Below are 14,670 nucleotides of genomic sequence, written 5' to 3'. Positions count from 1 at the left end.
AAAAAAAAAGAAAGAAAAGACCCCCAAATACTGTACAGTACTGTGTTAAACATAAACTAGCAAAACAAAGGGAGAGTTAAAAAAAAAAAGATTTGACAAAGTAAGGAAACTGTTTCTGTGCTTGTTTCATTTAAATTAGGATGGTTAAAAGCAGCATTTTTCTTCTGCATAGTAAAGTTTCAAAGCTGTATTAAGTCAATGTTCAGTTGTAAACTTTTGGAAGAACGGTAATGTTTTGTTCAGAGTTACCGAACAACCTCCATTCCCAAGGTGTTCGTAATTCTGAGGTTCCACTATATATTCAAGAGTTCCATGGTAATTAGGCTTAATTTATCATTTGAAAGAAATGCCATGATGCTGACATGAACCCACATTTGGAACATGGTTACAAAATTGAATGAAACCCCCACACAGCAATTTAAAAAACCCACATGAACGAATTATGGCAGTATCTTTCTGAATTACAAAATGCCTCAGTGGATCAGCGATTTTGCCACAAAACATGTCCATATTTCTATCACCACATCATGGTCCTCTTCGGTTCGGTTTGTTTCAATTACCCTTGTATCTGATCTATAACTAAGATTGCAAACTCTGAGGCAGAGACTATCTTCTTCTGTATCCTGTCTAGCCCAGTGGGGCCCTGACTTGAGGCCTCTAGTTGCTACTGTAATACAACTGAGAATGTCATGCATGCTTTTCTTCTCAGGCATGTTGTGGAAAATGTGCATTCTATACTGGATTTGATACCCAATAAATATTAAAAAGTGGCTATTTTAAACACAATGGATATAAAATGCAGGTTCTTTACATCAGCATAGACAAGGCAAACCGCTTTAGTAGGGGTTATCACTGTTGTTCAGCCCCTAGTCTTTAGAATCCATTATTCAGAGGGCTGGGGAATTAAAACCAAAGCAGTTAAGAAATAGCTTAAGGATTGAAATCCTGCAGTCCATACTCAAACAAAACTCCCAATAACTTTACAGGCTAGGGAGCCAAGAACACTTTAGTTCTAAACCCAGATCTAACACAGTCATCTCCTTTGATACCCACTGCAATGAATGGGATATTTTACCTTAACAAGAACTGCAGACTCTAGGTGGGAAGTAACAAAGTTTGGCATTTCCAGCACTCTGTTACACACACCTCAATACCATGCCCTCTCAGGATGGAATCGGCCCATCTCTGTTTCTAGTGTCTATGCAGTTCAGTGTTTCATCACTGTAAGCACACTCCTCTTGTTTAAATGGTCTCCGCTTCAACAGCTGCTTCTGGTAATCCATTCTGCATGCTAATTACCTGATGGATTTCACCTTTCCATAATTCATATTCAAGTGGTTTTATAAAGATTCAAACTCTAGACAGTGCCTTTTGCGATACGAGGTTAACTGTACTGTATATAAACAGTCTGCAAACTGGTTTATCCTCTCTGGTGAACTGCTAGGACCTCAAACCCAGTCCATTCATTGAGAAAGGCAGTGTCCTGTGTTCGATGCGGCTTGTATTGGAGGTGGGGAGAGAGGGCAGTTGTCTTGTGCTCCTGTCAAAAGAGGAGCATGCAGCAGCAATCAGCATGAAGAATCTATAAGTCTTTGACGAACCTTATCTTCATTGCTTGCGCTTGTATTTCCACTTGGGAGCAGATCTGTTAAAACTAAACAAAAACAAATGCTCATTACAATGAAACTTCATCACATCATTTTGTCATAAGCAAATAGTCCTGCTTTCCTTAAAACAACATCCAGCCACGGCGATTTAAAAAAAACAAAAACCACACAAACCCGCAACCTATTTTCACCTGTGCTTTGTACTATAGCTGGGCTAGTGTATGGCTTTATACAGGGACATATCCAAAGGGCGCCCTCCTAGTAGCACTACCTGTCAAACACTGAGCATGAAGAGCACCTTACAGTTTCCTTTTGGAAATGCAGAACCCAGAGCTAGCATAGAACCACGAGCTGGTGCATAGGGTTCTGGAGCCATCCCCCAGGCATATCTCTACTTCTGGGGTGGTCAGTATTGCTGTGATTCTGGCTGCTCCTGTCCTCTGAGGTGTGCCAAAGTGGTAAAGAAATCGTCTTGGGGCCTTTCTTGTTCTTGTGCAAAGGAGCTAGAATCTGTACCTAGGTTTATAAAATCTTTTATTGAATCATGCTAATATCACTAGAGGCGGGCGAAAATGTAGGGGCAGTTAAATGCAACCCTTAGTAATCCTACTGCAGATCAAACGCCACAATCATCCCAGTCAAATTTCATACAGAATCTATAAAAACGAGAGCTGACGGGTGAACCAGACATCCATTTCATGACAACTTCTGAGTTTCAACATTTATTTTCATTCCACATTGGAACATAACAAAAACCTTTTGAACATTTTCACGAAACAGAATCAAGTTGAAAGATCAGTTTTCAGATTCAAAAGGTCAGGTTTTCAATAAGTTATTCCCTCTCAGCGACTGGAGAGTCCACCATGAACCTCAGAAAAACTTTCCCGTCAAAATCGATACATTTTAGCTTTGACAAAACAGCACATTTCAGCAACAAACATTTAGTCACCAGTGTTCTGACCAACTCTAATAAAAACATTCCTGTCATTAGGGCATATTGGATTTTTTATTTTATTTTGCAAGTGGGGGGAGTGACTTAGAATTAAATTTTTTATTAAGATGATGTTTAAAAAAAGTGAATGGTACAGAGTTTAAGCATAGAAGTTTCTGGTTATCAGGGAATAACGTACAGATTATCGAGGGATGCGAAGTTCGGTTTAAGATCAGGGGCATATGGAATACATAATCTGCAACATCCCCGATTGGGGGTAAAAGGTTGATGGGTCAAAGTACAGACATTGAGGTATGAAGTTCATATAACGGCTATGTTCAGGTGTGGAGTATAATGAGTGGATATGATGATGAGGATGGATTGACCCTCATTTGGTGAGATTTAAATGTTCAGGGAGTTTACGGTTCCAGTTCATATGATCCAATGGTCCCTTTCTCGTAGTCGATGCATGATGTCACTCCGGCTCACCCCTTCTGGTACTGTTGTGGTCAGTGATGTGTTCAATGTAGATGTCCCTGGAACATTGGATGGTGTCTGAGACTATGAGGTGCCACATGAGCCGTGTGTAGTGTCAACCAATCACAGCACATGCTCGTTGCAGGGGTACCAGGCGCCCAGGGCTCCGACAATCAGGGCGTCCATCTGCACCTCATCACCCTTCGCTCTCAGGGTGTCAGCCAGGGGGACACACTTTTCCAGTTTACAAGCTTGGACTTCGCGAAATGCCAGGGTCCTGTTCTCAAAGGAGACTGTGACGTCAACAAGGATGATCTTTTTCTGGGCCTCGTCGGTGACGATGATGTCAGGTGGTAGCTGGCTGTCGGTACCGGGGATGGTGGAGGGGAGTGACTTAGAATACTACATCATGAACATTTCTCTTAAGCTGATGCTTCCTCCATTATATTAGGCAGAAGGAACAGTATCATTACTGTGCTGAAAAATAATTTAAATATCCTTTGCCTTGGAAACCGTTCTTCGACTTAATCTGCATCTGCAGTTTCCTCCTATCTGAGCTAAATATGGTCAGAGTTCCCAGCCATTCCCGCCTCTGCAAAAAGAGGCTATATCTCTCTTTCCATGTACAACATGACTGGTAATTTCCTTCAAAGAGATTTGGAATCACAATGAACACCATAAATGGAAAGAGCATTATCTGAAGCCAGGTTATGTTTCTGTAGAAAGAGCAGGATCCAAGTGAATGCACTGAAATATAAAATATGCTACCCTCATTACCATTGTATCTTAATATTTATTGTCATATTACCATTATTGCTCAATAGAATTAACCATGTCTGGGCAGGGGATGAACTATTATGGTTTAAATGCTCTATTCTGGATTCTGACTCACCCTAAGATCTTGGTGAAATCACTTAGGGACAAATTTTCCCCTCTCCTCTGTGACCAATTAAGGCCCCACTGCGGTGGAACTGAAGTGGTCCCTCTGCATGTGGTGATGGTCATGAAGGAGTTGTATACATAGGTGCTGGAACTAGGGATGGGAGGATGTTGCCACACCCCCGGCTTGAAGTGGTTTCCATTATATACAAGGTTTACAGCTTGGTTCATTGACTCTCAGCACCTCCATTATACAAATTGTTCCAACTTGTAGATTGCAAACCCAGAAGTGACCGCTGTGATCATCTAGTCTGACCGTCTGTTTAACTCAGGCCATAGAACCTCCCTGAATTAATTCCTGTTTGAACTAGAGTATATCCTTTAGAAACACAGCCAACTGTGATTTAAAAACTGCCAGTCATACGACCCTTGGTAAACTGTTCCCAACTACCTTCTCGGTTAAAAACGTGCGCCTTATTTCCTGTGTGAGGCCATGCGTACAGTACAGGGCCTTCGGCAGCCTAGCTAGGCCTGCGGAGCCCCCTAGCGTAGATGCAGTGTATAGCGACAGAAGGAGGAGATCTGATGGTAGAGGAATACCACCTCCCCTAATGACGTTAGCTATGCTGACAGAATCCCTCTCGCTGTATCTACACTGGGGGATTTATCGGCATACCTGTGTCAGTCAGAAATGTGTTTTTTTCATATCCCTGGCTGTAGATCAAGCCTTAGGGATCCTTTGGTGTAGTATAATACCCTTAAGCGGCTCCCTCCACCCCAGAACAGGGAAGGTTTGGACAGGGAGCATGAGAGACATGTAGCCGGCTTGGTGGCTTATACATAAACAGTTTCTCTTGCCACAAACAGCAGACAGCCAGCAATAACAGGGGCTCTGCTGCTACCCTTCCACTAAAAGGAGTCCTTTCCCCAATACCACCCCCATCGGATCTTGTGTGTGTGAGAGAAAGGGGGGGGGATTAACTTCTATGCACCTCTGTCCCTCTAGCCTGAAGACTACCAGCCTTTCACGCTGTTCTTTAAAACAAAATCATGACACCACTAACTTCCCCATCTTATCTTAGTTCTATCTCTAAATGCAAACACATTGTACAGTGACTGTATACTTTACTACTTTGTGATAGATCCAAAGGAGTAAGAACTCAGTAACCAACTGCTGCTACCACCACTTCTGCTAGGCTTAAAGCTGATGAGAGATGAAGTTAGGAAGGGCTAACACAGATCTAAGAGCCTGTTCTAACCCTCCGCCACAGGTTAGATCCATACCCACAAACCAGGCAGGAGAGCTAAGACAGGCACATGACTTCCTTAGTTTTTCTTTACCATCAGTTCAAATTACCCAAGCAATATTATTGCACAAACACCATATTAATTGGAAGTGACATTTCTCAAAAGCAAGTGCCTAAGCTGTAGATGGAAAACTTCCATCTCTGCTTATATATTTTGCAGGCACAGTTTAGGCATCTGTTTTTGAAAATCTGGTCCATTATGACAAACAAACAAAAATACTACAATAGCTTTCAACAACATAACCTCCTTGTGGTTTAACTGAAGTTATAAGAATCATATAAGCAGACTGTATTGTTAGGTATAAGCTAGTCAATTTTCTTATACAGAACATTTAAGTCTTTGCACATAAGAATTCTAAGGCTTCTATTTGCTTAGATACAGAATTTCCTAATATAAGAAACAATTTTTCTTCTTATTCAGGCCCATGTTAATGGACACATCATTTAAACACAACAAGCAGCTCAACTTTACCTTGTAGTTCTGTTGTAGTCCTTTCTGGTTCTTCTGTAATTTTCTCTTCAGGCTTCTCTTTAACAGTTGCTGGCTTCCCATCTGTTGTATCTGTCGTCTTAATCGTACCAAGGTTTGGCAACAGATGGATTATGTCACACTTCCCAGGGCCTGCAATATTCTCCAGCACTTTGAGGCACTTGTATGATTTAAGCTCACTTACGTTTTCCTCAAGGAAGAGGAGGTAGAGGCTTAAATCATCATAATTTGACTTGAGTTTCAGAACATCAAACGTTGGCAGAATTTCATATACTCTAAGAATGTCTGAGCTTCGCCTGAATGGGACGAGCATGGCATACATTACAAGAGGCATCACCAAAAGATACACAATTAAGTTAATGTAACTGAGTAGTTGGAAGACGCCAACAGCAATAAGCTTACATTGAACTAGTTCTGGAACTGTTGTGTCATTCTTCAAGATTCCAGTTTTGATGGTGCACAAAAACTCATCAGTCATAGAGGAGAGACTGATATAATAGCCCAGATAGAGGCATGCAAACAGGATAATTGCTAATGTTAGTAAACGGCAAACAACATATTTGATTATTAAGTTTTTGGAAGTTCTCTTTGTCTTCAGGTATTGTTCCACAATGGGGTATTTAAAGTGGCTTTCAGATATCTCCCACAAACTGGAAAAAGAAAAAAAAAAAACATAGATCAATCATTGCAGGAATCATTTTGTCATATTAAATAAGCCAAACATTTTGACACACACAAACAAAAGGCCTGATTCTGATCTCACTGACACTGTTGTAAATCAGGAGTTACTCTACTGAAATCAATGAAGTTAACACTTGTGTAAAACAGATATGAGGGCAATCTCAAGACCAGAATTCTGGTACATTCACTAGTACTGAATATAACTGTTTACAAGACAAGTATGAGGGTCAACAGGAAAAATGCCCAAGCTTCAGACAGAATAAGTAAAATACTAAAAAGAAATTTTTAAATGCAACTCAAGCACTGATACTCAAATCCAGCCTAAGAGAAAAAGCAGAGACAGCTGCAACATGTCTTACATTAAGATGAGAATGGCATTTTACCTACCAGGACCTAACTTCAGAGATCCATGCCAACTCATTATTAAAGAAACAATTTTCAATTCTCATTTGAAATTTTTATTTCTTCTGAAGAAAGAGGTGAAATTGCTGCACTGTCTAGGGCAGGGATCCCTAATGCGGCGCCCACAGGGGCATCTTAATGCACCTGCGTCCTAGCCCCTGGGAGAGCACCGGCCGAAATGCCGCCGAATTTCAGCAGCATTTCGGCGAGGACGCCTCTCGATGACGACCTTGTCTCCAACAAGTGATGTCATCGAGAGGCGTCACCCTCGAATTTCGGCGGCGACGCCTCTTGATGAAGCCCTTGCCTTCAACAAGTTGCGTCATTGAGAGGCATCGCTCCTGAATTTTGGTGGCGATGCCTCTCGACAATGCAACTTCTCAATGGCAAGCGGCGTCATCGAGAGGCGTTGCTGCCAAAATTCGGCGGCATTTTGGCAGGTGCTCCACCGCCGCAGTGGTCCTTCCTCTGGCGTCTGCCAGAGGAAAAGGTTGGGGACCACTGGTCTAGGGAGTCTGTGAAACTGAGGTTGGTTAGAACAGTGCAGCAACTAATCCAAGAGAGGGAAAAGACAAATATTTTTAAAAGAAAAGAAAAAAAGAGTCTTTGCAGAGACAACTTTGAGAACAACGGAGTGACAGGTGAGCTCAGTAATGGCCTTACACATCAAAGGATGTGAAAAATAACTGTACTGATAGGTAAGGAATGCAGCCACCTGCACTTCCTAATGCTGTTTTAGGCTATATTGACATCCATTGGCGCAAAGGAAACACAGAGCCACCTCAGGCTCTACAAAGGGAGAGGAAGACAATCTGATTTTGTTTGAAAAAAGTAGCTATTTGTAAGTTCTAACTCCACACACACATTTTATTATCGATTTGAGATCTTACATTTTTTATCATAGTTCTAAAAAAACATTTCAGCTCATTTTTAAAATGTCTGGTATAAATTTACAGTATGTGTCTGTGATTTACAAGTGTTCCAAACATATTATACTTATTAAAGGCTAAAAGAAATAAAGACCAAAAATACCAAGCTACAGCACCTTACCTCTGTGTCAAGTTTTCGTTAACAGCTGGACGCAGGCTACTGGGGTCTCTAGTGTCTCCACTGTGAAAGCTATTAGCTGCTTTGATTGCCCTGTTGTAGGCCTTGTCAAGCTCTTCCATAATAAATTTCAGATCTGAGCAAAGATGGGGTGCTGCAGTGAAGCGCCAGAACAAGCATGGTAGATACAACAGGATAGCAACTAGTAGCAGGATATATGGGAAAAACTGGAAGAGAAAAATAGCATTAAAAATTAGAATCAATCTGTAACAAAACAAGCCAAATAAGAATATTTTCTTGGGCAAGGAACACTGTTTTATAAAAACCCATTTTCACACTAACCAGGGTGAGTAAGAAACTTTCTTGGTGGATTGGGAGAAGGGGGAAGCCAAAAATGTATGCAGAATTTAAGCTTTTGTTCTTTTCTGGAGGGAAAAAAAAACGAAACCAGGAAATAGTCCCATAGGTACAAAGAAAAGCTCCCATTAAGAGCTAATGCAAAGCCATCTTCTTGAGTGTGCAGACAGACAGATCCATTTCCTCTGCTGCTGCTCAGATTTCGCCAAACAGAAGGAGAGTGAACGAAACCAAAATTCTGGACCACATTTTCACCATAGCTATTCAGAACTGTGTGGGCAAGTGTGAAACTGACAAGAACAATGTCATTTGACGTGGACACAGTGGCAAAATGAGGACAGACACATGCATGGAATCAAGAAGCTTGCTGAGCCTTTTATTAAACTTTAACACAAGGGAGGGGAGCTACCTGCCCATCACCCATACTCTTCTATACCAGACATTTAATTTGATCCAGTGCAGGGGTTACAGGGCTCCTACGATATACCCTGTAACCTGGTGTAGACTTCCTCAGTCTATTCCCCCAACCCCCAGGACTCAGTTCTCTGAGTACTAGCACCCTTCCTCATGGCGAGGGGGACAGATGGTGTAGAGGGTTGGGGACCTCAGCCCTGGAAGCAACAAAGTCTCACCCTATCCCATGAGCCCAAGGGCCATCACCAAAATCCCAGGACTTCTACCTCAGCAAACTGTTCATTTTATTTTTTGACTGCACTGGAAACAGGCTGCAAGTTGTGAGGAATTAACACCTCAACCCAAGAACCTCAGGTAAGTACTAAGCACCTTCCTACTTAACCCACTGTGGCTCAAGGGTGCTGCGAGGAAGATGAAAAACTTCCTTATCCTCAATTGACCCTCAGGAGAAAAAAAATCCTTCCTGACCCCCAAATTGGAGATCAGCTAGACCTGCAGCATCTAACAGGCTGGGTTCCCATTCCTAGTTCAGAATGGGTAGGGTGGGCTGCTGGAACGGAGCAGAAGAGGATCCACATGGCCCCAGTTCCAGGTTGAATCCTGGGAGCTGGGGAATGTAGGCCAATCAGCAGCCCACCCCACCTTGGAATTGGTCAGTTGCAGGGCTCTACATATTGGTCTCTTGGTAGTAATTGTCTTACAAAGCTTTAAAACCTGGTTAAGTGTTACTACTTTCTTCCTATATAACGATGGTTATAAAACACATGTATTGTAAGCTTATAACACTATTCATGCCAGTATAGCTTACTCAGTGCATGCTCTTATCAATCATATAATAATGGCAATACATTCTCAAGGTTGTTTGTAATATTGCTGTAGCTCCACTGGCCCCAGGATGAGAGAGACGCAAGTTGGGGGAGGTAATGTCTTTTATTGGACCAACTTCTGTTGGTGGAGGGGACAAGTTTTTGAGCTTCACAGAGCTCTTCTTCGGGTCTTCTCGTCCCTTCCACCAATCTCACCCACTTTGCCCCTCTCAATATATTCTCAAGACACATTTATATTAAATGTATAAGGTATAAAACAGCAATAGTATCTGAAAATCCTTTCAGATGCATATATTGTCTAATTCTACCAAACATAATTACCTATCTTATTCATCCAAGAACTTCTAAATTACGATGTCTTTAACTTTTAGTACAAAGCATATTCTAATGAACTCCAGTATCAGAACCCAAGGAATTGTAATTATAGTCATGATGACCAAAATTCATTTGGTTTTAAATTACAAATATTTTTTCCCTCAACACATACATTTGAAAGTCCATGAAGAGATCATCAGCTGGTGCAAATGGACGACGTGGTTCTACTGAAGTGAACGGATCTACACAGATTTCACCAGCTGAGGATCTGGCCCAGTCAGTTGGTCACTGTGGCTAGTAGCCCACTCTTGCATTTTCAGCAAGGATAAAGATGTTACCTGAATTTGCTTTGTCTGTATATACAAAACAAATGATCTGATGCATATACGTCTATGGAGGAAAGCTGCTTCCAACATCTCAGACAACTGTGTCAAAATCCTGTGAATTGCCTCTGTGCTTACTCACTCTCTTAGCATATCTTTATACATATACCTTATTAAACAATGTCTCTCAACAGCGGAGATGATACACACTCTGACTACAATTAACATGCTAATCAGGAAACTTGCTGTGTTCTAAAACGGTAACTGCCACATCAAAAATTTGAAAGCATTAGTCATAGTAAATAACAAATTTGTGAAGCCTTAACTGGTGATAAAATCCTGAAATTGCTGTGCTAAGTGTGGCCTGGGAAGCTTAACTACTTCAACTTCTATTGCGTGCCACGACTTCTATTGCTTGGTCCCATCACAATTATATGTGGGCAAAGACACTGGTTCAGTTTTCCAAGTCCTCAAGAAAAACAGTGCCATAATGCACGCATTTTATAATTGGAACAGATGGGGCAAGGTGCAAGGGGGACTAGCCCAGAAACAAATTAGTTTTCAAAAACTTATCATGACTATGAAATGAGGAAGATTGTGATTTGGGTGGGAGAGGCACTTTCTAGCCAGCAAGGACCCAGAGCTGGGCTGGAGGCCAGGCTGCTTCTGCAAAGCAGCCTGGCCCTGTCCCCTCACACCCAAAATGGAGATGGCTACCGGGGGTCCTGGCCTATAACAGTGTCAATGGCCCTTCTTAGCCAGCAGGGACTCAGCTGCTGGCTGGGCACATGCCTTCACACCTCCTGGGTTGTGGGCTGGTTGTGGAATTTATTTATTTACTTTGAAATTTTGTCCATCTGCCACTCACACACAGCTCTCACCACATCCATCTTCTGCCTCATAGCATCAGTTGTCCTCCCTTTCCCCCCACTGGCTCCATCACCCCTTCTTGGTTTCTCTCACTCCTCTACAGTTCTTCATCATCTCTACTTGTCCTCTTCCCTACTCCACCTCAATCTTCTCCCTCTTCTCACTCGCTCAAATCTAGGTCCCAAAACCATACCCTCCTCCTCACCTTTCGTGATATTTACCCAGCCTTGGCCCTCCCTTCATTTCCCACCTCCTGCACCCATCCCAACCCCCACCTCTGCCCCTCTTGTGCCTCCATTCCTAACCTCACACCCTCCCCTTCCTTCCCCTTCTCTTGCTGTCTCTGGACCGCCCACTTCTCTCATATTTAAAAAAAAAATTACATCAATCCAGAACTTCTTCCTATCTTGCTTCTTTCAGCTCCTGTCTCTCTCAGAAACCAGGACCCCTTTGTTCAGCATTGCCTCTGTAGCTGCCCTCCCTTACAGAGGCCTTTCTTTCTCTCACACTCCCCATCATGGATCAGACCATGGGGTGAGGGTGAGGGTCACAAAGCAGAGGTTTCTTGTCTGCTCTCCTCTAACCCCTCCATGTGCCTCTCCATTTCCTGCTCTCCCTCATACCCACTCTCATCCCCTCCCCTTCTCCTTAACCTCATTCTCCTGTGGCTCTTTCCCCTCACAAAACAAGCATGTTCCAGTCTCTCCATTCTTTTTTTTAAAAAAAAGATGTTCGATCCCACTTCCTCTCCCCTCCTTTTCATCTCTAAGTTCATTGAACACACTTCAGAATCACTATCTGGAGTGCCTCTCCTCTAATTCCATTCTAGACCCTCTCCAATCTGGCTTCCATCACTTGCACTCAAATGAAACTGCTCTCACCAGAGTCTCTAATGACCTCTTCCTAGACAGCGCTCAGAACCAGCACTCCATGCTCATTCTCCTTGACCCGTCGGCTGCATTCAACACAGTCAACCATGCTTTTGAAATATTTTCCTCCCTGGGCTTCCACAGCACTGTACTCTTCTGGATCTTCTTTTACCTCTCTGATCTCTCTTTCATAGACTTTAGGGTCAGAAGGGACCAATATGATCATCTAGTCTGACCTCCTGCACAAAGCAGGCCACAGAACCCTACCCATCCACTTCTATAACAACCCCCTAACCTATGTCCGAGTTATTGAAGTCTTCAAATTGTGGTTTGAAGACCTCAAGCTGCAGAGAATCCACCAGCAAGTGACCCATGCCCCACGCTGCGGAGGAAGGCGAAAAACCTCCAGGGCCTCTGCCAATCTGCCCCAGAGGAAAATTCCTTCCCAACCCCATATATGGCAATCAGCTAAACCCTGAGCATGTGGGCAAGATCACCAGCCAGCACTCAGGAAAGAATTCTCTGCAGTAACTCAGATCCCATCCCATCCAACATCCCATCACAGACCACTGGACATACTTATCTGCTGATAATCAAAGATCAATTGCCAAAATTAAGCTATCCCATCATACCATCCCTTCCATAAACTTATCAAGCTTAGTCTTAAAGCCATATATGTCATTTGCCCCCACTACTCCCCTTGGAAGTTCCAGAACTTCACTCCTCTAATGGTTAGAAACCTTCGTCTAATTTCAAGTCTAAACTTCCTAGTGTCCAGTTTATATCCATTTGTTCTTGTGTCTACATTGGTACTAAGCTTAAATAATTCCTCTCCCTCCCTAATATTAATCCCTCTGATATATTTATAAAGAGCAAGCATATCCCCCCTCAGCCTTCTTTTGGCTAGGCTAAACAAGCCAAGCTCTTTGAGTCTCCTTTCATAAGGCAGGTTTTCCATTCCTCGGATCATCCTAGTAGCCCATCTCTGAACCTGTTCCAGTTTGAATTCATCCTTCTTAAACATGGGAGACCAGAACTGCACACAGTATTCCAGATGAGGTCTCACCAGTGCCTTATATAACGGTACTAACACCTCCTTATCTTTGCTGGAAATACCTCGCCTGATGCATCCTAAAACTGAATTAGCCTTTTTAATGGCCATATCACATTGGCGGCTCATAGTCATCCTGTGATCAACCAATACTCCAAGGTCCTTCTCCTCCTCTGTTGATTCCAACTGATGTGTCCCCAATGTATATCTAAAATTCTTATTATTAATCCCTAAGTGCATGACCTTGCACTTTTCACTATTAAATTTCATCCTATTACTATTACTCCAGTTTACAAGTTCATCCAGATGTTCTTGTATGATTTCCTGGTCCTTCTCTGTGTTAGCAATACCCCCGAGCTTTGTGTCATCCGCAAACTTTATTAGCACATTCCCACTTTTTGTGCCAAGGTCAGTCCTTGAGGAAGTCCACTAGTAACCTCCTTCCAGCCTGACAGTTCACCCTTCAGTATGACCCGTTGGAGTCTCCCCTTTAACCAGTTCCTTATCCACTTTTCAATTTTCATATTGATCCCCATCTTTTCCAATTCAACTAATAATTCCCCATGTGGAACCGTGTCAAATGCCTTACTGAAATCGAGGTAAATTAGATCTACTGCATTTCCTTTGTCTAAATAATCTGTCACCTTCTCAAAGGAGATCAGGTTGGTTTGGCATGATCTACCTTTCATAAAACCATGTTGTAACTTGTCCCAATTACCATTGACCTCAATGTCCTTAACTACTTTCTCCTTCAAATTTTTTTCCAAGACCTTACATACTACAGATGTTAAACTAACAGGCCTATAGTTACTCGGATCACATTTTTTCGCTTTCTTAAAGATAGGAACTTTCATTGTGTTCTTCAGGGGATCCTCCTCATCCCTTCTCCAGCTTTTTGTGGGGTCTCCACTGGGATCTTTCCTAGGTCCCCTTCATTTCTCCCTCTGTACCTTATCTCTGGTAAACGCATCTTCAAACACAAATTCAATGACCAATCACTGTACCGATGACTCACAGATCTACCTCTCTGCTCCAGACCTGTCTCCTTCTGTCCAAACTAAAACCTCTGCCTGTCTCTCTGATACCTTCTTCTGGATGTCTGGTCGCCAGCTGAAATTCAACACGACTAAAACAGAGCATTCAATCTACCACCTTCAATTCCTTTCCCTCCATCTCTTTTCTCAACCATTGTGCACACCATCACCATCCTGCCTGTCATGCAGGCAAATAACCTAGTGGTCATATTCAACTTGATCCTCTCTCTCTAGGTCCTCACATCCAGACTATGTCTAAATATTGCAGATTACTTCTGTATAACATCTGTAAGATACGGCCTTTCCTATCCATCTACATAGCTAAAACTCACACCCAGTCTCTCATCAGCTCAAGTTAATTACTGCAACATTTTTTTCTCTGACCTTGACAAATACAATCTTGCAAATATCATTTTCCTAACCCACTGCTTTGACCATGTCATACCCCTCTCTTTGCATTCCTCTACTGCCTCTCTTTGCTCTATCAAATCAAACAAGCTTTTTGCCTTCACTGTCAAGGTCCTTCGTCATCAATCTGCACCCCATGTATCATCTTTCATTCACTGTTGAGATGTTGACTCCCAACTCTGGTGAGACAATGATGCCAGCCTCCCTTCTCCACTTATTACATTTTCAGGAACCCCCTCAAACCTACCTCAATATCCTCCCTTCAAATCCTCCTTTGCCATGACACCTACAAAAATCCAGACGACTAGTTTGTTGAGCCTACTGCCTATCTTGCTGACCAATATCATTGCATTGTTTCTTTGTACTCCTCCATCTGTTGTC

At 42.5% G+C, this 14,670-nt stretch overlaps 1 protein-coding gene across 1 annotated transcript in view; it reads right to left on the bottom strand.

Moving 5' to 3' along the window:
- Positions 1-214: 214 nt before the first annotated feature.
- The window catches only part of PANX1 (pannexin 1), a 55,145-nt gene continuing 40,689 nt past the window's right edge, over positions 215-14,670 (bottom strand). The window contains exons 3-5 of the mRNA XM_030550916.1: positions 7,825-8,048; positions 5,674-6,341; positions 215-1,654 (exon numbers count right to left, since the gene is read on the bottom strand). Coding sequence (XP_030406776.1) covers positions 1,569-1,654; positions 5,674-6,341; positions 7,825-8,048 — 978 coding nt within the window. The 3' untranslated portion in view covers positions 215-1,568. The remainder of the gene's footprint in view (positions 1,655-5,673; positions 6,342-7,824; positions 8,049-14,670) is intronic.

Source organism: Gopherus evgoodei, chromosome 1 (assembly GCF_007399415.2).
Source record: "Gopherus evgoodei ecotype Sinaloan lineage chromosome 1, rGopEvg1_v1.p, whole genome shotgun sequence".
NCBI classification, from domain to species: domain Eukaryota; kingdom Metazoa; phylum Chordata; order Testudines; family Testudinidae; genus Gopherus; species Gopherus evgoodei.
This window is presented reverse-complemented; position numbering and strand designations above follow the sequence as displayed.